The sequence below is a fragment of the Lipophrys pholis genome, assembly GCF_963383615.2.
Source record: "Lipophrys pholis genome assembly, chromosome: 1".
NCBI classification, from domain to species: domain Eukaryota; kingdom Metazoa; phylum Chordata; class Actinopteri; order Blenniiformes; family Blenniidae; genus Lipophrys; species Lipophrys pholis.
The window spans coordinates 1,080,993-1,104,811 of record NC_137635.1 but is presented as its reverse complement, the minus strand read 5'-3'; the positions used below and the strand labels follow the sequence as shown (position 1 = coordinate 1,104,811).

At 41.6% G+C, this 23,819-nt stretch overlaps 1 protein-coding gene across 1 annotated transcript in view; it reads left to right on the top strand.

The window, feature by feature from the left end:
* LOC308118447 (zinc finger protein 385B-like) overlaps positions 1-23,819 on the top strand; it is a 79,581-nt gene that overhangs the window by 19,154 nt on the left and 36,608 nt on the right. Inside the window, exon 2 of the mRNA XM_080477863.1 lies at positions 14,089-14,364. Within this exon, the coding sequence (XP_080333989.1) occupies positions 14,089-14,364 (276 nt within the window). The remainder of the gene's footprint in view (positions 1-14,088; positions 14,365-23,819) is intronic.

Genomic DNA, 23,819 nt, shown 5'->3' with positions numbered 1-23,819 from the left:
ATGCCATATGGCTGCTCTCCGTTTATAGTGACCTGAGTTGCCTTGATATTATTTTTCCACTATACACAAGTCAAGCGTGAAGATAAAGCTTATATTTGTTTTTATTCTGTTGGTTAGGAAAGCTGATACTGGTGACCTGGTTAAAATGTGTGGTGATGGTAAATAAAGTAATATTAAAATAAAAGATTGAATCAGGTTGTAGAGGTTTTTCCCCTGAAGATTGGGGCATTCATATACTTACCAATAATAGACTAAACCTTATGAAGAATAAAATAACTTGTCTGATGTTGAACATATTCCACTGTAACACTGTTTAAAAGTGATTCAGCGAATTCTGATAAAGATAAAACAAAAAAACACAAGAACCGACTTTGGTTCTGCCCGAATAATGCATAAATGTCTTTTCGTCCCTCTTATCTAAATCATGACCGTGACGGGCACAGTGTCCCCTAAATGTACCTGCACTGGAAATGGTGTTCAGAACTTATCTTTTAATAAGAATATGAGAGTTTCTAGCTTTAGATTTCCTGCAGAAGTTTAGTAGGAACTGAGATTATGGTGTGACTGGCATTTCAGTTCACCCGTGTATTAAATATCATTTTAAAGTTTGTTTAACGTCCTTCTGGAGGTAATGCTTTGAACGCCGCCCAGTGAGTCTAATAGTTTTTAACGTTCACTGAGCCTCCTGGATTGGTCCAGTAGCCCCTGTTGGCAAACACTACTCGGTACTGAGCCAAAGACATGGCATGCGGGGCTGTCTGGTCTCATGGAGCCTCCCGACACATCGGCGTAGGCGACAGCTGATTGGCCGCTCCGCCTCCTGTCTGTTTGAAACACTAGACGGTGAGATGGACGTACACGCAACTCGGATTACAAATACTCAGCCAGCGTGTGTTCAAGGTTAGCGGGTTGGATACAGTTTATTTGCTTATTGTTGTTAAGGTTCCAAAAACCGTGTTTATCTTTGTGTACCCACCGAGGTGATTTGCTCCCTCCGGGGGAGTCTCTGCCGTCAAATTATTTACATTACAAAGTCTCGGGTCAAGGTGAGTGTAATGTCGGTGTCATCGACTGGGTTTGGCAACTTGTGGCAGGAAGTGAGGGCGTGTTAATAAAATGTCCTCTGAAGTGATGGAAACACCACGGTGTGTGAGAGTGTGTGTGTTTGGACCCTCGGATACCACTGGTCTAATTAAAGAGCTGGCATGTCAGAGACCTGCTCTGCCTCTTTGTTTAACATTGGACCTAATCTCTGGCTACACAGAGCGTCGTGTGTGTGTGTGTGTGTGTGTGTGTGTGTGTGTGTGTGTGTGTGTGTGTGTGTGTGTGTGTGTGTGTGTGTGTGTGTGTGTGTGTGTGTGTGTGTGTGTGTGTGTGTGTGTGTGTGTGTGTGTGTGTGTGTGTGTGTGTGTGTGTGTGTGTGTGTGTGTGTGTGTGTGTGTGTGTGTGTGTGTGTGTGTGTGTGTGTGTGTGTGTGTGTGTGTGTGTGTGTGTGTGTGTGTGTGTGTGTGTGTGTGTGTGTGTGTGTGTGTGTGTGTGTGTGTGTGTGTGTGTGTGTGTGTGTGTGTGTGTGTGTGTGTGTGTGTGTGTGTGTGTGTGTGTGTGTGTGTGTGTGTGTGTGTGTCATCTAGTGATTGCTGTGAGGTGTCTGTAAGATGAATGCCAAACCTGCTCTGACATTTGTCGGGAATCTGGCCAAAACCATCTTAGAGGATCATGAGTGCCTGTGTTTGTATGTCTGTACCCTCTTACTGGAGCGAACGGCGCTACCGGGGCTGATCAGCATCTTGTGCCGCCATTATATTCATAGATATTCATATGTTTAGTAAAAAGTGTCTGTATCAGGGTCTGTGCAGTGCAGTACAACACCTCCTGTTGGCGTGGATTCATGAGTATTATTGGAAAAGCATAGTATTATAACCTAATGTAACATTGAGTCCATGTTAATTAATACACATTAGGTTAGTGTTAAGAAAAATAATGTATTTTAAAAGGACAAAAAACTTCAGTTAACCGTGCAGCTCTTTTAAAGACTTGAACATGGTGTGATTTTATTATAAATCGTATAGATTGATCAACCTCTATTGCACAATCACCCACCGAATCTGTGAAAAAACGGCAGCAATATGAATAGTAAAGAATAACAATGCTACCTGGTATCCTATGCTTCATCTAGATGTGCCGCTGGCGCCTTTATTACATTCAACCAGGAAACACTCTTTTCATAGCAGTTATGTACATGGGGAAAGCTCAGTATGTATTGGTATGTAACACCACAATGTGATGCATCATGCAGTGTTTTGCAATAAATCATGGTTCATATTTTTGTGGTACTCGAGTGTGGTTTTGGTCTCAAGACCATTTTTTCAAGGTCCTGGTCGTGACCACAGCAGCGAGGTTGGAAAGCAACACGGTTGATTAAAAAGACGCCACTGAATCAGACTCTTCACCGATTCAAAAGAAACTTAACAAACTCAATTAGTTAAATTCATCATCAATACAGGAAGTATCAGTCAGATGGTTTATTTATGAAGGAAGATCCATCCATCCTGTGTAATTCTGTGTATTACGGGCGAAGGCAGGTTTTAATGAAGGTCTATGAAAGTTGGCTGAGAAGGTTATGTTTTCATCTGTGTGTATTTATTTATTTATTTATTTATTTATTGGTTTGTAAGTATGTATTTGACCAACTTTTCGCAAAAACGACTCACCTGAACTGCATGAAATCTTCAGGGGTGATTTGTCGTCATCCAGGGAACGATTAGTTAGATTTTGGGACGTTAACAAGTAACTGTTTCTGAAAAAATCCCCCAAAACTGAAAGAAAAGTCCCTTCAACCAACGAAGTGTTCAGCTGTGATCATTGCTTTGTAAAACATAGGAAGTATTATGATTCTGCATATAGTTTCCTCTTTTACAGTGTGCAGAGACTAGTGATGAAATATTCATTTGACTTTTCACCAGGGTACGTATCACCAGGGTAATACTACTTCCTGGTAATCTAAAAAAGTACATTGTCACTGCAGCAATTCTTTTCCATCTAATTTTATTTCTAAACCATATCCGATTTCTGTCGCCTACTTCATTTTGGAAATGTACGGTCGGCATGCGATGTATTTCATTCCCGTGGACGGTACACAGCAGTGTGAATGTAAAACATGTGGCGTTGCGTTTTGCTCAGGAAGTTAAGAGGACTACAGTTGGATTAAGTGACAAGTTTCTGAGATTTAACGAAAAGTCTGAATCTGTAAATCATGAAAAATACTTTTTGGGACAAAATAATGAACCTGGACACCATTTAAGCTCTTTTATGTTTTCATTACTGTTGACCAGTTTAAAACAGGCCTTTTTTTTTTCTCGCAAAGAATAGGCTACATGGGGTTATTCTTAAATCATATATATATATATATATATATATATATATTGGTAGCATCCCTGGCCCAGGTTCCCAGTATTGGCTGAATCCAAGGAAAATGTAGAGACTAAAAATATGCACCCTCTTCACGGCTCCCACTCACTTACCTAACAGAGTGAATCACTGCATCATATGAGTGGAACATTTTCAAGTGACCTTGTCACAGAGATCTGACACACAAAAGAACACCCGTGCTGTGGGATTATGTATGACAACACAGTTGTGTCTATACGGCCTCCATACTGTATAAACTGTGTGTGTGTGTGTGTGTGTCGGTTCAGTCCTTTCTTTCTCCACAGAGGCTTCCAGGTGAGTCATGCAGCTCTTTGGACTCCTCTCCTAATAAACACTTCTTTGTCATGTTTATTTCCAATGCACCGCTGAGAGGAGCATCTTAACACAAATTAGAAATGCTTTTACTCCGGTTGCTTGAGTAAATCACAGCAGCTGGTTGGGGAATATTTTGTGAGTTCATGTTTTTTTTTTTTTAAGCTCTTAAGAATATTTTGTGAACATTGAGTGCTAATGAAGGCGACACGGCCATGATCGGAGCCGTTGAGGGTTTTAGGCATTAAGTGAAAATTAGCCTATGAAATGCATGTAATGCAACAGTTCAGCACGTTTCTCTTAAATGGCAGCTTTAAAGTTAGTTGGTTAAAAACATGCAAACGTGAACTTAACTGAAGCGAATCAGAAACGGCAGCTTCTCAGCCGATTTGAGTAAATCTTGTGTTTCTGGTTCTTTATGAAGAATTAATTCTTCAGACTGTAACACAGGGTTTTGATTCTGATCAATACACATGTGGGTCATTACACTGCTGTTGATCATTTTGTACACAAAGAGCTGTTGGCATTTAGATTCTTCTTTCTTTAGATAAAATGATTCCAGACTTTTTTCTTCTCTCAGCAGAGACTCGCTGTTTTTCCGCAGCATAGCGGCAGTTTGACATCATGACACTACTTTCCTCTCCGAAATGTCAGTTATCAATCAAAGGACGAGATAATATCCTCGTAGGCACACAGGCTGATATATTGAACTGTTTTATATCTTCTACCCTCAAACTAAAAGCCTCCATTGTCGTTTTGTGTGAAGAAATAAGTCACACCAGGGTTCTGCTGTCTTTAAAATGTTTATTTTTTCTTTAATGAAACTTTTGAGGATGTTTGATCTTTTATATCATTTTTGTTCTTTTAGCTATTTGTATTTTTATTGCCTGGTTTCTTGTCATATTTTTATGATTCCATATCCATTTCTGTACAGACAAAAAATGCTATATAAAGGATATTCATAGTTTATTCATAAAAATAAAAACTTATTTTTTTCATTCCACCCCTACTCAACAATTCAATTATCAATACATCTACACAACGCACTCGCAACTGTCACGAGTCAATATTACTTTTTTCATGTCCCGTAAAGTTATTTATTGGTTTGATAAAAGATAAAAAATAAATGATAATAATTAAATTTCCAAAATCGTAAACTTTGTATTTTTACAACTTTAAGAAAGATAATCGTTGGTCTTCACGGAAGATTGTGTCTAACATTTGTATATGCAGTTACAATATGGTACAATGGTTTGGTTTAAGTAAACAGCCTTCATCATCATCATCACTATCAAATTTATCAAGCGAGCAGCTTTTAAAAACGGCTTTGCCAGACGAAATTTCATTCATGATAATATTAGAATAAGTAAGAAGTAATTTAAACACGCCATCACACACGTGTATAAAAGTGAGGATCTTTTTGAAGGAAGACACAGATTCTGTCGGCCTTATGTCCAAAGGCAGATTGTTCCAAAGTGCTGATAGAAAAGGCCCGCTCACCTTTATTGGTGATATATTGCCGGCTGCTCGGCCCAGACGTGCTTTAACAAGTCATGAGTGAAATCTTAAAATCAACCATGAATGGAGATTGAAAACTGTGTGATATCATAATGTCTATTAAACATTTGGATTTTCCAGGTCGGAACTAGTCACATAACTTTAATTTTGAAGAGCGTGTGTGGATAAAAAGAAAGCTGACCGCCGCCTGTAGGGGGATATAGTACACTGTACATCCCCATTGTTTGTTTGTGTACGCCTCCAAAAAAAGACAAAGTCTACAGGCATGTTTTGCTTATAATAACTTAAACGGAAAACCTGTTGGCTCTTATCAGGCGGCTTCATTTCGGATGCAGTTTAAAGCTGGTTTCATTAAAGCCCCATAGTCAATAAATCCCGTATTAAGTCTTTTATTCTCAGTCCCTCTTAGATGGGCCCTTTTCTTTACGCCGATACCGCAATCATTTGCAACGCTGCCACGCAGCTGTTGGCAAGACTTACCATCTAAGCTGCAGTTTGTTCAGCTGATGTTCGCTGAATGCTTTCTTCCAACCGGTATTATCATCATGGTGTTGTTTTACTCAGTTGGCTTCGATATACCTTTAAAGATTGAATACCAAGAGAGCTTGCTCACCTAACTGCTGTAAGAATAATGCTTCCCGAGGTGTGGAAAGTTAAAACAAAGTCTAGTCTGCATGTTTTAATATCTCAGGTTAAATATAGTGGCGTTTTTCATACATTCATTTGTTTGGAGGCGTCGCATAATGAAGTAGGGTGTGTAATTCATTCATTGTCCTCTGTCCCCGCCTGTATGAAGTGGTGAGGTTAATGTAAAAGGTTAAAGTAAAAACGGCACATTTCTTTACACAAGCTAATATTTTTCCATCGAGCAAACTGTTTGTGTCCATTAAAGGCAATTAAACATGTTAATGCGTCTGGATTAATGCTGCGGGTTGCAGCCTGTGTTGTGCTCATTTTTCTTCAGGTACTATTTTTTTCTTTTTCTACTTTTCTGCACAAATTATAGCGTCATTTGCTCGCAATTTGTGAGGAAAAGGTTCAAAGCCATATTCATGGAGGATGTGCAGGGTTGCCTAGCGACACAACTGTAACTGAGGTCCGCCCGTTATTCATTTGTTCCATATTTACTGGGGGGACGGAACCGAAAGAAAAGTTCAGTTTGATGGTGGGGATGAGTTTGGTGTCATAGATTTTAATTTCCCTCCATTGAGAACCGTTCTCTTAGTGATGTATAGAAACATAGAAATGAATATTGGCCTTCCTCCGCGGTGCAGTTTTTTCCGTTTCGGCCCGAGCGCTTCATCTGCTGTCGTCTCCCGTCGATGTCATGGAACAGCGATGACAGGTGCTGTGGCGAGAGAGCTCATCTTGGCTTCGGTGTCTGGTGTAAGGCCATTTTCAGACGAGCATATGTCCAGGCCAAAACATCCCCTTCACAGCTGTGCGGCGCGCTACGTGCTGAAAGCCTTCATACACCTTTTAACACATCTGGATTCTGCTCAGTCTTTCCGGGACGTTTGCTTGATCTCAGACTAGAAAGACCTGTTAGAGTTCACCGGCTCATGTGAATTAATTGTCTGGAAAATTAGGGTCCCGTCTAAAGAGGCCCGGAAAGATATTCATGGGCCGCTTGGTGGTTGTGCCCGATTCAAAAAGCTGCGATCTTATCTGGACAGATGGGCAGAGAAACAATCACATGACTTTTATAGTGTAATGGATATATAGTACAGTGGCTTGGAATTACATGGGGCTATGTATAGAGAAATGTCATGCTGCATTATGACTCGTCAGGTAAAAATAGAACCGTGATCTTCATGTTGATTGATAAGATTTCAATTGTATAATGTCATAATCTGGTGTAGGGCTGCGATGGAAAACAGGTAGTTTGTTTTTATTTTAAACTCAAATGAATTGGTTGTCTGTGTCATCAGTGGGGAGGAAGTGTTGAAGGGAAAGGGCCTCTAACATGCTGCCAATGCTGCTGCATTTCTTCTTTGAACTGGTTTCCTGTTTTCCTGGTTTCCTGCAGCGGCGATGGAGAACCACAGAGATTAGATTAGAAATGTAAAAAGTGGAATTAAATTCATGTGATGTGGCAATATATCTGAACAGAAATAAGAGTTCACTCAAATTCAGGTAATGGGAGACGCAACCAAAATCAAGAAGTTCTTTCCAGATCAAATATTTTAATCAATAGAAAGTTTAGTTTCCAAATATTAGTGAAACTTTTAAAGCTGAAGTGACCCTTCATGATGAAAACTGCCTCAGACGTTTTGACGTTTTCCTCCGGGTATCCATTTCACTCTTCACACAGACGCAACAAAACTCCTGGAGACGCCCTCATTTGTCAAAACTCAGCCGTGAGCAGAGGAAGCCCCCGGGGCATGAAACAACAGCACATCAGAACAGACTGAGCCGCATGCAGACGGGCTGAACAGGTTGACGGTAACGGGCAGAGCAGGTTGAGGGTAACGGGCTGAACAGGTTGAGGGTAACGGGCTGAACAGGTTGAGGGTAACGGGCTGAGCAGGTTGACGGTAACGGGCTGAACAGGTTGAGGGTAACGGGCTGAACAGGTTGAGGGTAACGGGCTGAACAGGTTGAGGGTAACGGGCAGAGCAGGTTGAGGGTAACGGGCTGAGCAGGTTGAGGGTAACGGGCTGAGCAGGTTGAGGGTAACGGGCTGAGCAGGTTGAGGGTAACGGGCTGAGCAGGTTGACGGTAACGGGCTGAGCAGGTTGAGGGTAACGGGCAGAACAGGTTGACGGTAACGGGCTGAACAGGTTGAGGGTAACGGGCTGAACAGGTTGAGGGTAACGGGCTGAGCAGGTTGACGGTAACGGGCAGAACAGGTTGAAGGTAACGGGCTGAGCAGGTTGAGGGTAACGGGCAGAGCAGGTTGAGGGTAACGGGCAGAGCAGGTTGACGGTAACGGGCGGAGCAGGTTGACGGTAACGGGCGGAGCAGGTTGAGGGTAACGGGCAGAACAGGTTGAAGGTAACGGGCTGAGCAGGTTGAGGGTAACGGGCAGAGCAGGTTGAGGGTAACGGGCTGAACAGGTTGAGGGTAACGGGCTGAACAGGTTGAGGGTAACGGGCAGAACAGGTTGAGGGTAACGGGCAGAGCAGGTTGAGGGTAACGGGCAGAGCAGGTTGAGGGTAACGGGCAGAGCAGGTTGAGGGTAACGGGCTGAGCAGGTTGAGGGTAACGGGCTGAGCAGGTTGAGGGTAACGGGCTGAGCAGGTTGAGGGTAACGGGCTGAGCAGGTTGACGGTAACGGGCTGAGCAGGTTGGCACTTTATTCGCAGCCTGTCGGCTCAGGACTTACCTGGCTGGACTCCATATGTCTGCTGCTTCTGCTCGCTTCACCCAAACAAACCACACGAGTTGATAAGACCTCCACACAATGCTGAAGTCAGAAGTAATAAGTGGTTGTATATCCAGGTGAGACCTCTGCCGGATTCGGCATGTAATGGATGCAGAAGCTGGACAAACGGGTTGGTTTCTAACCGTCTGTGTATTTAGCCAAGGCGCAAATATGCTTGACAACTTTTCTGACTTGATTTTCCACCAAATGTTTTTCTGGCGCTGCAACACGTGAAAAAACGTTCAAAATAGAGAAAATACATCTGATAAGACTATAAAGTGTAAAGATTTTTCTGTATTTCCAGCTATACTTTCAATATTTTCTAAATTCATGAAATTTGCTAGGGTTAAGAACTGCTGACATTTTACCATCATATAGGTTTGTTTTGCTGTTTTAGTAGTTTGGGCCTTTGAAACAGCTTATAGCAAGTTTCAGCAATTTGTTTTATGTTTCTGTTCTGTTATTACCTTCTGCAACAAAAGTTGGGGCAAAAGTTCTGTTTTTGCCCACGTGTATTTATTTAATTTATTTGTTGGTGTGCCCATGTGAGTAACCGATTTATTATTTTCTAAAGCTTTTCTCCCGAATCGAGGTCACGAAAAGATCTAAAAGCTATTTCCATCATACCGCGGTCAGTTTTACTCCACTCGATGTCAAGCCAGTATCACAATGTTCAGTTTTTGATTCCCTCTCCTGTGATAGGTCACATGATGCTGTGATGTCATTACCCTGGTTAGCGGTTGAGGGGGGGGTCAAAGGTCGAGGGGAGGGAGTCACACGCAAAATTGTAAAATTTGTGTACATCGTTGTCAAACAGCGATAACGTAAAGCGATTCAAACGACCGTGACAAATGATGGACGGTGCGGTGGATCAAATAAGCTTGTAATCCATCGGTTTCCATGGTGACGGATGTAGTGCTGCCGAAGTTCTGCGCCAACGCCACAGTGCCTGTTCTAGTTTCTACTATTATAACTATTTTAACTCTTGTGCTCATATACAGTACTAATCGTTACAGTTGCCCCAAGAACAATGGTGCGACCGAAGAAAACCGTGTCGTTCCTCTCAAAACCTCTGAGTCGTGCTGAATAACTTCACAGTCATACGTTTCATAAAAGCTGTGAATACTTTCTGGGATGTGAATTTCCCATAGTTCCGCTGAACATTAAAACCCTGTATTGGACATTTTGGCCACTGTTTGGCTGCGTAACAATGAAAGGTGCCGCCGGAGGCTGGTAAACAGACGCTGACACGCCAATGATGACGCCTCATTTCTGCTCACACTCATGTGGAGGACATTACACTGGAGCGACAAGTGAGTCCCTCGCTAGAGTCGTTTATGAAGTTGACAGGTCGTTTCCATGCAGCTGTCAGGTCATAAAGTAAAGATGTTGAGCATGAGAGGTGAACATTTTATTATGACTTTTTTTTTTTTTATATCTGAAAGCTTGAGTGATCGATGACAAGAGCGATTAGATGGAATCCTTTAACAAGATGCAGCTGAAGGGTGAACTAGTGCGAAATATTCCAGACTCTTTTAATATTTACCCTATAAACTCCACTGAGGAAGGTGAGAAAATCACTTGTATCAAAAAGGATATTTGTAGGAAGGTGGATATTTAATTTTATTTTATTTTATTTATTTTTTAGCAATTTGGAAAAAACTTTACAAAAATGTATGAAAATTAAAAATGGAACATAAGTGACAACAAATTCTATCAGTTTTATAAGTAACTTGATCATTTGAAAATGAGTTTGTGCATCATTACCGAGGCAATTCGCTCCAGATCATCGGGATTCTGATCAATGAAGATTCAACTCAATATAAAAAAAGATTCAGGTGACATTGAAGAAAATGTATTCAAATACTGAAAGATTCTCATTTTTATTTATAATACACCTTCTGAGGAGACCGGATCTAATCAGAAGATGTTTTTATCATATAATTGTGAATTTCATGTATTCTCTGGGGAGTTGGGGGTCTTTAAAGAAACTAGAGAATAAAGGCTCATTAATGTTTATTTCACACGATGGCTTCAGTCTATCTTCTGGACAGACGACTTCATTTCTAATTTTATCCTTAAACAGGGTATCGGGACTGAGAGAATAAGCAGGAGGACATAAACCAGCCGTTGCGGTGTGACTTTCATATTTTTGGCTTGTGTGTGTGTTTGCTCATCGTGGGTCGGCAGCAGGCTGATGAGTGCCGGTATTTAAAGAGCTGCTGAGGGCCGATAGCATCACCGCTGAGAGGACAACACGGAGCCCTCTGGTAGATTAAACTACTAGGTTTCAGGTACTTGAGCTCCTCTAAGGGTCCCATTATGAATGCAGACCCTTTCTATGTGCTGGTGGGGATTTACAGTGTCCGCAGCCACTGGATATGTAGACTGAGCTAATGTTTCCTCGACCACTAAGTAACTCAAACCGCTCCAACCAACGCCAAGAAATCAGTGGAAGGTGTCGTCAGGACCATCTGCAAGTCATCGTGTAATCTCAGAGATAGTGAGAATGTTCTTCTTCAGCGTGTATTTAGATTGACATGGGGAAGATATTCACTCCTCTTCGTCCGCCTGTTTGCTCATTAACACAACAAGACAGACGATTTAAGGTTTTGGTTTTTTATACTTTTCTCCTTTTGCAGCATAATTGCAGACACTAGCCTACACTGTAAGGAATTATGTCCTGATTTCATGTGGAAAAAGCATCGTTTAGATCGTACACTTACATCGTCTGTTGTGGAAGTAGGAAAAATAAAAAAACAGGTTGTAAGAAGAAAAGAGATTCATGGTTGCAGGTTTTCACGTTCAAGGATTAAAGCCAGTTTAAATTCTCATTACGTCCAATTTCACAGTTTGGTTTATTGATCGGGCTCCAACGCTGGCAGAAGTTAACAATTCAAAACGTACACCTGCCTCAGGGAAAATATTTGGCATGACACGTCTCATTAATCACAGGTAGCAGCGACTGCACTGTCAAGATTTTATCTTTTTTTTTAAACGGCTTCATTGGGCTGCATGTTTGGAAGAGAGTTAAATAAACTTATAATGTGTTCAGCTTGATAAATCCATTTTAATTACTTTTTTCATGAGTTTTGCTGTCGATATACAGTATGTACAACAGAACAAGTTGTTCACCCTTGATGCTGATTTCCAAGCACAAAAACAACTGCTGGAGGTTTTACTGACATTACGTGTCTAATGATGCAATTTCATAATTCTTCTCTTCATTGTAAGAAAAAGAAAACTATGAAAGTCCTTAATATCATTCTGTCGAATTCAGGAGCTACATGATTTTAAGTACAGATTTATAGATTCATGCACTTTATAAGCAGATTTTGTAGTTGGTAAGTATTTCATTAGAAGCTAAACATAGTTTAAAGTGCGTCTCCGATCTGCAGGGGCCTCAGCTTGTAGCGCACAGCGTTGGTCACCTCAGCTATCTGCTCCATGATGGAGCATTCGGGCCGTTTCCAGCTGCCCTCCCCGGTGCCAGACGGGCAGAGTGGCTCTGGCTGCTGTGCCAGCAGGAACCAGCAGCTGCTGGCACTGTGGGCAACCTGTTAAAAGTAGTTTTTTTAATGGGGGGGGGGGGGGGGGGGGCTGTTGGTGACGCCTCCAGCTGAACACATGAAGACGAGCGAGCGCAGCAGCTTGGCTGTTTCCAGTGAGCAGGACGGTTCTTCTGACACCTCTGACTCTGTTGGGACGTCGGCAAACATAAGTATGTGGTTAGTGCATCACTCGGGCAGCTCTTTAAATACCAGCACTCATCTTAATGATGAGCAGTGAATGAGCTGCCTGGAGATGATCCAGTGTCGCCCTTTTTGGTGAACGATCTTATCCTTAGTGATTTAGAATAAAACCATTTTGGTTGTTTTTCACATTGAGAGTTGAAGAATAAAAGATATTGGGAACAGGCAGGTCAAAGGTGAAATATTGATGTTAGTAATTTGATTTGATGTAAATAAGGTTTCTAAGATTGTTATTTGACTTTTGTTTCTGCAAACGATGCCTCCCAGCATAAAACAAATAGGAATTATATTAATTCAATGTAAGGTAACGTTCATGGATGATATGATTATCAGCTATTAAACCGTTTGTCATACGTTCTACAAGTGTACGAGTGTTTTTCCTTTCTTTTTCTTTCTTTATATCATAATAAGTTAAGATCTTGTAAATTTAGATTTATCTTTGTAAATAAACCTCTAATCACTTTAGTACGTCGCTCCATACATGCGGGGGTTTAGTTCAGCGACTGTGTGCACTTCAACCTGAGATCTATAGTCTCTGGTTGTCTTGTAATCACTGCATTGCTCCTTTTTGTCAATGCAAACACCTCAGAGTGAGTTAAGACGGCTCACACCTCCCACTGACTGACCCTGTGTCCTGCCTCCACGTCCATACTGCTCTGTGGCGGCACGACGAAGCAAAAGTCTGAGCTCTCATCCTTCCGTCAGACAGAGCAGAGACCTCGTGTATAAAAACACAATGTTCAGGAGACGAGGTTGCTCGCTGACTAACGACTTGGAAACTGTTTTTGCACCCCCACAGTTTACATTCAAACCTGAATGTAAACTGTTTTATCTATTATTATATACCAAAGCGAGCACCATACCGGCTGGGAAGTCACAGATTATCACATTTTGTTGTTTCCACACCTTGAGTGTTTTTCGTGGCGTTGAGCGAGTCCCTCCTTCGGTCTCCAGCAGCAGTCGCTGCGTTCTGTCTGACTTTCATTCACATAATTGTGGTGCTGAGCTGCAGCTTTGAAGTCCATGTTGCAGGCTGATGACTCCCAGTGAACACATTTCCATTCCACTTTCATCTTGACCAGATGAAATTTTTTATATATTTTTTTTTGAGGACATCTAACATTTTACAAATGGTGGTCTCTGTTCGGTCAGGGTGGGGGTGGGGTGTATTCAAGCGAGGCGGGGCGATAAATTGCCCAACACCATGAGGGCTTAATTGGAGCCATTATCATATGAACAGCAGCGAAACAAAGAATTCACTTTTCCCACATTCGCTGCAGAGCTCACGTTTAGTTGTACTTTGATTTATGCTGTCAGTCCGCCATAATCGCTCCGCCACTAAAGGTTTTCAAGCTCTCACTAAGAAACGAGTCGTTGTTGTGTTTGAATCGACTTTTATTATGTGGCGTGGCAGCAAGATGCGAGATCGTCATCTTATTTGAACCCCTTTTTATTGGTGACGTCAAGGATTTTGTCCAAATCTGTAGTTGTTTATAAATCTGAATATAAAGAGCTTTTAAAGAGCAGGTGAGAAATCAAGCAGTACATTGGTTGTGCTCATGAAATCATGGATGGACTAATAATGAAAAAGCCATTCGTCTCCTCAGAACGTAGTCGTGCTGCTCTGTTGCCCCCTTCTGGAATCTTCAGTCACACACATGCCACCCATTCTTCCTCCCAACTGCCTCTCAATTAGTTTTCTCTCTCCAGATATGAAACGTCCAAAGAGCAGCGACTGGCTGGACAACGGCCCGCGTCCCAAGAGCCAGGCGGGACAGGACGAGGAGGAAGAGGAGGACGATGAAGAGGAGAAAAGGGTGGGCGTGGCTCTCAGGGTGAAACGGGAGCGCCGGCAGGGAAGCGGCAGCGCCACGATGTGTCAGGTGTGCAACATACAGCTGAACTCCAGCGCCCAGGCTCAGATCCACTACCGAGGGAAGACTCATCAGAGGAGACTCCGCCGACTGGCGAAGGCTGTGAGCGCAGGTAGAGACGCAGACGTCGTCTTTCACTCATTCTCATCACATGAACAAAGCTTCTCTCATTGTGTTGTGGGACGGCAGCTGTCTGGACCTTTACAGACTGTGGTGGTCTTCCTGAATGTCTAATCCAGAACTTTATCAGACAATATTATTTTTATAACCGAGACACTCTTAGATTGAAAAGAGAGTCTCATTCTGTGATCACATAATTGATCCTCTCGGTTTGATCTTTTGTTTTTCTTTTTTGGAGCAAATTCACAAAAAGATGCAATCTAATACCTCATCGGGAGATAATCCTCTCTTTATACAGATTTTAATAAACTTCAGCATTGGGAATCGATTCTCGAATGAGTAATTTATTCTATTTGTCCATCTTTCTGTCTTCTGTACTGGGGTGAAGGCGGCGTGCATTCAGGACAGGGCGAACGCAGGGACAGGCATTCATCATCAGATTCACCCTCACTCCTTACAGCCACCAACACATTTTGAAATCTGTTTTCACCTGGACAAAACAGGAAGAACATGCAAATTCTGCACTCCAAGCTCAGGCATTTTGTCATTAGAACCAAAAAAAACCTGATCTTCAAGGGTGTTTGTTCCACTTTAATAGCTGCATCTCGTGAGACGTTCACCTTCATGCTGCATTAAACGTAAACCCATATCAGCACAGTGTTTTTAGTTTGCACTCTGTGTTGTTTTTCTCGTCTTGTCTCCCACATGAACTCGTGCCGAGGTTACGTGGTATTGAGGTCAAGCGATTGTTGCGCAAGAATACACAGTCGGCGTGTCTGGAGGGCACATTTCTATTTACTGCTTATGCTTGTAAATAAAGAATGTGTGCAATGTGATTGAACGGTTATTAGTTTTGTGACTGTAATGAGATGTCAGAATTTATGGCTTCAACTTGTTACTAATGGGATTAATTTATATTGCAGCAGTTTATATTTGGTTCCTGTTGGTGAAAACTGCACCAACAGGGAAGAATAAAGGGAAGTTTCTGCGATTGCCATACGAAGAGAGCTCATTAGTTAGCAGGACTTTATCTGCTGGACGTTGCTTCTGATAAAGGCTCCGTTATAGTTTAACGCTCTGCGGAACGCGGTTATAAAACTGCACAGTTTCATTGATTCAAGTCTAAAACATGCCGATGTACGTACTCTGCAGGACGCAGAGGGAAAACGTAGTGTATCCCGACGAGGACGTGTAATACTTCATAAGAAACTTGGGTGGAGAACTCTTAAACGTCAGTTTGTTGATGATGTATTAAGAACAAGATGCAAGAAATAAACCAAACAGGATCGAGGCTGCATGAATTAAATGAATCATCGGTATTTCAATGCTTCCCAGGAAGTAAGAAGATGGATTATGGTTCAAATCCACAAATACTTTTGCTGCTTTGGGCCAAAATCTGACATGGCTTCATGCTTCCATGACTGTTTACAGACAGAGGAATGTTTATGGGGCAGCGGATCGTCTCTATTTGTCAAAGTGTCCCTGCATGTCATGATTCGTTCAGGTCGTCCCAACAGAGTCGGACCTTTCACTCGGCTTCACACTTTGACTTGTCGTGGAGGAAAAAACCTAATTCTATCAGATGAAGTCCCAGAGGACTTCATGATTATAATTCATCCTACTAAGAACATCCGAGCCAGACGTGATGCTCGATGCCGGCGCTGTGAAAGAACCCAAATGGTACAAAGCCGTCCTTTATTGTATTTATGACAGCTCAGCTTTTTCATCCACTGACAGCTTAAAATCTCTGCTTTGATAAGTCTGTTGTCTGTGTGTTGGCTTCCAACGGCGCAAAAACTGTGTGATGAAGACTGTTAAAGTGCAACAGTTATTACTGGAGGACAAACATCGAGACGGAAAATCTCATAACGTGGTATTTACTCGGCAGTGGTTCACTACAAACTGCCTCACAATGTCCACAGTTTAATCAGCAGCTGTTACGGTATCCCAACATCTCTTTTATCATAACTATTTTTATCTGCCGTGCTCGGTGGTTCTCGTCCTTAATGCACAGCATTTTAATCAGTTCCCCATGTCTCGGGTTTGTTTATTGAGGAAAGCACATTTCTTTCTCCTGTAACTCTTCCTTGTGTAAAGTGTCTACAAAGACGTGATTGTTGGAGAATTGTTGCTGAAAAAACTCCCTGATAGGGATTTATGTGCTGTACATAGACTAAAGGTATTAATTATTTGGCCTTTCCTGATCTTTTATGGCTTAAAAATGACGGGAATATAAGACAGTTTTGAAAATACTGACTGCTATTTGTAAAATCGGCAGGAAATCTGAAAAGCAAAATTTTTGTTTGCAAAATATTATATCAGCATAAGTGAAAAAAGACGTGTTCATTGTAGGTTTGTTTTGTTAAAACGGCATTCAAAATAAACAGATTAAGAGCGTATTTGTATTTCTTTCTACTAAAGTAAAGGTAAAACTGCTTCTGACCTTTACAGTATTATTTTACTGGTCTGGCCAGTTTGAGATCTATTGAAGCTGTTTGCAGCTGCAAAGTGACGAGTCTGACACCCCTGATATAGACGGACGTTTGTACGCAAATAAGGGGAAAAGAAAAGCTTGGATTTCACACAACCTGTCATAAAAGAGTGCATTTAGTTTTGCAGGTTTTCCAGCAGTACTTGGACTATTTTCCAGGCCTGGAATCGGAGCAAAACGCCTCCTTCAGCTTTGCAGATGGGAGCTTTTGACAAAGATATGGTTCAGAGTGTACATTTCCCATTCCACCGCAGCCCCTCAGCATTTCTTCCAGTATTTTCAGCACACCTGTTTGGATAAAGGGCCATTAATCACCTTCACTCAGCAGCACCTGTGTCACTCTGCCGCTGACCAGCTTGATCAATCAGCGCTCCGGGAAAAAAAAAAAGAAAACCTCTAATGAACAACTGGCCAATAAAATGCCACTTTTTAATGTTGATGTATGAGACTGTCTCCCGGCTGTAGGCCTACTGAACATATTTAGCTGTTCCAGTCTCACCCAGCACAGTAGATTGAATTAACTTTCTATCCATTGTTTAATTTCTACCTCATTCCAGCCATATTTTGTTATCATCAGAGCATTATTGACTTTTTTTCTGTATCAGATAATAGCCTTTGCAGACCATCAGTCATGCTTAGGAATGTGAGACGGATTCAGTCCAAAAAGGTGTGTGTGTGTGTGTGTGTGTGTGTGTGTGTGTGTGTGTGTGTGTGGGGGGGGGGCTTTCTTTCCAGTTTTCAGAAACAAACTTTTACTTCCAGACTCACTTAATCTGTCAAGCTAATGTGTGTGTATGTATGTGTGTATATATATATATATTCAATTTAGGGTTATGAGGCCTTTGAGTCAATCGCAGCTGTTTATGATACAGACAATTTTAGAGTCACCAAACCGGAGAAACCAGAGTGTCTGGAGAAAACCCATTCACACGCAGGGAGTTCATGCAAACCCCTGAGGTCCAGTCAGCTTTGTCTGGCGGCCCACGCTCTCACATCCACGTTACATTAGAACAGAAAGGAGTGGAGACGCGGTGTCTAGATCTGACTTCAGTATTCACTAGGAAAGTTACATTTCAGAAGCTCTGACCATCATTTCACTTGAGATCTGCACAGTTCATTTATGATTAAGAAGAACAACAATCATTTGACTGAACGGGTTCGTTATCCAGAACTCAAATCTGTGACAGTCCGATTGTGTCGGGTCTTTTGAATGTGACCTCCATTATGGTTCCTCTCTTCCATGACGTCCGGCCAGACGTGTCTGAAAGAAAACCAACATACATCATACGTCTTGCTCGTCCTCGGTGTGCTGCTGACAACAAGTTTTGTGTCTATTGATAAATACATTTAGAGTATTTTGACGTCCCTACAGTGGATAGTGTCCTCCAAATATATGCAGTATTGTATTGTATAGTTTTAAACTGGTACTGGAAGAAATAATGGGAAGTTGAGATCATTTATTGTAAAGCAGGATGTTTTTATCATTTAAAATGTAGACGGATGATGAATTTAACTGAATCAGAATCTACTTTGTCTCCCATTTTTTTAATTATTGTTTCCACTTCAAACCAAAAACCAGCAGTTTTCAGAAACTTGGTTCGGTTCAGTTGGTTTGCGTTGCCTCTTCGGTGTCCTCTAGTGGCTGCATTAATTCTGATCCGGGCGCCGGAGGAAGTGAGGCAGTATGGAGAGGAGCATTGGGTGGTGAAAGGTTTAATATCGGACTGTGTCTGAAAGAAACTCAGAAATACTGCTCAGTCATAACTTTGTTAGTTTTGTTGCAGTACAATGAAAATTAAGATTGATGTAAAAAGTACATTTCTGTTTTGGTACTATTTTAATAGAAGTATTAAGCTAATACTTGCATTGTGCAACTTTTGATTTGCATTTAAATATGTGCTGTGGAATAGGAGTGCTTTCATAAAAACACTTATTTTCATCAACTGAAATGCAAACACAGGAGAAAAGCAAGTCTTTTTATTCATTTGTGCAGTTTCCACATTTTTAAACACGTTTGATTATTGGAAACTGCGTCTTGTTACACTCGGCGCCCTCTAGTGGATGTAATGGTTATAACAAGAACAAAGGCGAGCGTGAAGCAGTGTTATGGATCTACGTAGAGCGGTGATTGAAGGGTTAAAAAACACTGGAATAAACTGCTAAACACAACAACATCTCCAGTTTTCTTTTTTTATTCAACATGATTGTTTCTCATTTTAAGATACTCCTTTGAGCGTAATACTGATGGAAGTCTCGGCACACTGTCATCATGTACATGGTCTTTTGAATGCAACCTCAAATCTATATCCAGTTTCCTTTGATTAATCGTTGCCCTTTTTCACACAATGTGTAAGAAGAGAGAGTAAATCACTGCAGATATATCATCTTCCTGAGCGTCGCATGCTTTGAAATAAACGACCCCGTATCTGTTCCCTGATCTGCATACAGCCTTCTGCAGGGCCGCAGCGTCGGAGACGTCTCCTCCTCTAATTGACGGCTAAAATGAGACTCGCTCTCGGGCCAATTGTGTCGCTCCCCCGCGGTGACGGCGGGCCTCTGGTTTTGCCCACACGGGGCACGGGGTGATTTCACACCTGCCGTGTTTGAACCAGTTAAATGAACCCTGCAGCATTCAACCTCCTTTTTCTTTGTGCCGTCGTGAATCGGCAGTCAAAGCGAGCAGCGCGGCGAGCAGTTTGACGAGCCGAACATTATCTACAAAACGCTTCATTTTGGAGCAGAAACACAAACGCAACAATGGGATTGTTTGTTTAAAATGTCGCTGAATGATCCAAACCAGATTCATGCAATCCTGAAACTCATGTTCTTGTCAGGTGTTGTTTATCATGATCATTATTATCAGCCTTACAAATGTACGTAAATATTATTATTATAAATTTTTTTTTTTCAATATGGATCGATGATGTCTTCAGGTGTTTCCAAAATCCAAACATATTTCAGGATAAATCTCAATAGAATCTACAAATATTCATTTTTTAAGAAGTAAACTTCATTTCTCAAATAATCTACATGGTTATCATGTAGTTGTTTTTTATATATATAATTATGTTGACATCAGACTGTTGTCAGATTCTATAAAATGTATTGTTAAAAGGTCGTATACCAAAAACATCTGTACCGATATAAGAATGGATTTCTGCTGATTGGTAGAAGTGTGTTTATGAACACGTGTCCAACCCCTGGATTAACCCAGACACATTCCTGTTTAGATTGTAGTTCCTCACTTATCAAATCAAATCAAACTTTATTTATATAACACGTTTCATACAATTGTATCAGTGACCTTTCATCAAAAAATAATAAAATCATTAAAGTTTCCTATTTGACTAGCAGAAGGTCCGAGTGCACAAGCAAACTGTTGTTTGAGAGAAACCCCCGTCAGTCTGTGGAAATAAGAAGGAGATTATACCAAGTCTCACACCGTTTATGCAGGAAGTCGTTCTCGCTTTTGCTCATTTCACATTAGTGAAGAGGGAAAAAAGGACGAGCCGAGCCAATTAAGGTGACTGTTCGTATAATTCAATCTGTGTTGCAATGAAAGCGTCCTAATATTCCCCATTCCCTCCCCACAGCTGAACGGGCTCTTCCTTTATTTAGCTTCATGAAGCGATTGCTTCCGATGAAAAGAGATTTTAATAGGGTCGTTCTCACTGGGGGCCTTTTCAAAAGGCTTCTTACACGCCACGCTAAACGGAAAGACAACAAGGGAAGTTCTAGCAAATCAGGGCTCTGTCTGTGTGGGTGTGTGTGTGTCTGTGGGTGTGTGTGTGTGGGTGGGTGTGGGTGTGGGTGTGTGTGTGTGGGGGTGGGTGGGTGTGTGTGTGGGTGTGTGTGTGGGTGTGTGTGTGTGGGGGTGGGTGGGTGTGTGTGTGTGGGTGTGTGTTGTATTAATCCAAGTTTAATATGTTTAACATGTCAGATTTATAACATTTCCCTGTGGGATTAATAAAGTATTTTTTTTATCCATCAATGTAAAAGCGGGTTAAAGGTTTTAAAGGTTAAAGATGTACAGGAAGATGTGATTATCACCTTTTAGAACGGCTGAACAAATTGATTATCTCCATCATCGTCATCATCGTGCATGAAATTGTTTTTTTGTTGTTTTTTTTTTTTAAAGAGAGAGAAAGTCTGTGAGTGTCGGCCTTAAGCTGCGGAGCAGATCGAACATCAGATATGAAATAAGTGTTTAAAAGCACATTTTCCCTCAGGCGGTACGGCGATAGGACATGAAAAGGGAAACCGTCTTTCCTTTTAACTTCATGCTGTGAGAACAAATCAAAGAAAATCTAATGAACTTCTTTGAATAGATGGAAGTGATTCCCACCGGAGCAGCTTGTCATTAAAGGGTCGTTGTATATGAAGAAATAATAATAGTAATAGTAATAGTAATCCTGCTCTGTGGTCGTCCTGTTTGCTGGAAGGAGCAGGAGCAAGGTTACTACAAGAGATCCAATCAACACAATACAAATACTCTATTACTGTATTTAGATTGTATTCCTAGATGAAGATGGATTGATTGGAGTATTTTTGAGTTTTTTGGGGGTTTTTTTAACCTATTTTAAGAGTAATATTTAAAAAATGTAGTTCGTTTTATACTTAAGTGTAGTTTACACCTCACTAGTTTAAAATCAAGTCATTCTGAAGAATATTATTCAAACATTTTGATCTGCGTGTCTGTTAACAAGTCAATAACTTGATTCCATAATCTGGAAGAAAACCTGCTTTATCTCATTTATATTGTAGAAATGTTTCAACATGAACTGAATGCAACTAACCGCTATTAAAAAGTACTGCGTATCTTGAGTTGTATAAGTACAGTACTTTGATTGGAGCAGCGTAACATCAGAAGTATTCTTTCTACCTCTGACTTCTTCTGGGTGAACTACGACAGCTCTGTTCCAACTCAAGGATTTCACTGGTTTCGTACTTTAGATTTGAAACGTTTCTTCATATTTTAGGAGCTCCTGGAGGCGTTTAATGATTTTGACCAATTCATCCAGGGTTCACTTACATAAAATCAAGAAGAATTAGAATCTACACCTTGTGAGAGCTCACAGCTCAGTTTGGGTGAAGAAACCGTCTGCAGGGTCCAGCAGAAAGACACGCCCACCCCCCATGACCATGACCCATCAGGTGGTCCTTCAAACAGCCAATCGCCGGCAGGTAGATCGATAAATATTGAAATAGTCCGGAAGAGAATTACAATCCTCAGCCTTTTTACTCCTTTAGACTTGGTTCGTTTTTACCTCCCCGACACTCGACGTTCACGCTTATGAATTTAATTTACTACTGAAAATAAAAATGCATTAATCACCCACATACCTTTTATAATGTGTGTACAAAGGTTCCAGCAAGATAAAAGGGGGCAGCATATTCAGGATTAAATCATGTTTTATTCAGGAAGCATCGATAGAGGTTGTAGCACAACAAAGGTAGTAGAGAATATAAAACTTTTTACAGACGTCCAGTGAGGAATATTTAAAACTTTGAGCCTGATATTTGTGTTTTTCTTGTATGATTCTGGTATTGCTTCAGACTTGTAGTTTCCCAGACTTTACACAGCGTTTGTGTTTAAAGTCTCATTTTCACCAAATACATGAAGTCCAAGCCTCAGAATACCAAAACATGAGTTTCTCTACTAACATCTTCTAAATCCACTTGAGATGATCTCGTCTTTCTCAAAGCTGACCGACAACAATGAGCCTGTGTTTAAACAATTTACCTCCTGAAAGGGAAAGTAAAGCTTTCACTCATCCTTCTCTTCTCCCTTTGAAATGGAAAACCTCATTTTCCCGTTCACCGATTGGCTCGCCGTGATGCTTCAGTCTCTCCTGCTCCGGCGTGTCGACCAGCATCGGGCTGCACGGTGACAAACAGCGGGAGCTTTAACGCCAAGACGTGTGCATGCACATCTGCAGACAGTCAGCTTTCACATGGGGACATTTATTATTATTTATTTTTTCCAGTTTTTGTTCAGTCATCAGCTCCTGTTCTGCATCGAGGAGGGGCGAGTGAAAATGAGTTGACATGTTTTGTCTCCGCGGCTCCCAGATGCAGCACCATCACCCCTCAGGGGGCGATGGTGTTAATGCACACGCTCGTTTTACAGTGTTTCCTGTCGCGTTGTAATCCACACGGGTCAGGGGTGCCTCAGAAATGGCCAGGAAGACGTATTCTGATTGTGATTGCACAAGCTTTCTTTTTTCTTTTTGGGTTTAGTACGTTGAGGTTTCGCGTGTGAAAATGCTGACTCATCGTCCTGCGTGTGAAGCAGAGAGTCGGTGGATATATTTGAATAGTTGAGGGCGGCTGCATTTATTTGGATTTTTGTTTGCTTGCAGTGAAGTACTCCTTCAGCAGGAAGTAGAGCCATTAAACAAACTAAGTTTTGAGATTAACTTCAATAAACTTGAGTAAATTGAAACTTGCTTTATCTGTGAATTACGAGAACAAAGAAGCTTTCAAGCCGTTTTATTATCTTTGCTTTTGTGTCCTTCTAGCTTTTTTTTTTTCCACCCATGGTGGAATTTCCTTAAGCAACGAGACGTATCAGAGACACACACACACACACACACACACACACACACACACACACACACACACACACACACACACAGAGAGCCAGTGTTTCGTCGGTCCGTGGCTCGATGAAAGCATAATGTGTGGCACTGACGGACGAGCGCTCTGCTCCAGGCCCTCTGCCTGCGCTCCCATTTGAATGCAGCAGCCGGAACTGGAGTGTAAAACTGTCAGGGTTTGTCAGCGTTGTGCTTCTACACCACACTTATTGGAGTGGACAAGGCAGACACAAGCTGTGTGTGTGTGTGTGTGTGTGTGTGTGTGTGTGTGTGTGTGTGTGTGTGTGTGTGTGTGTGTGTGTGTGTGTGTGTGTGTGTGTGTGTGTGTGTGTGTGTGTGTGTGTGGGTGTGGGTGTG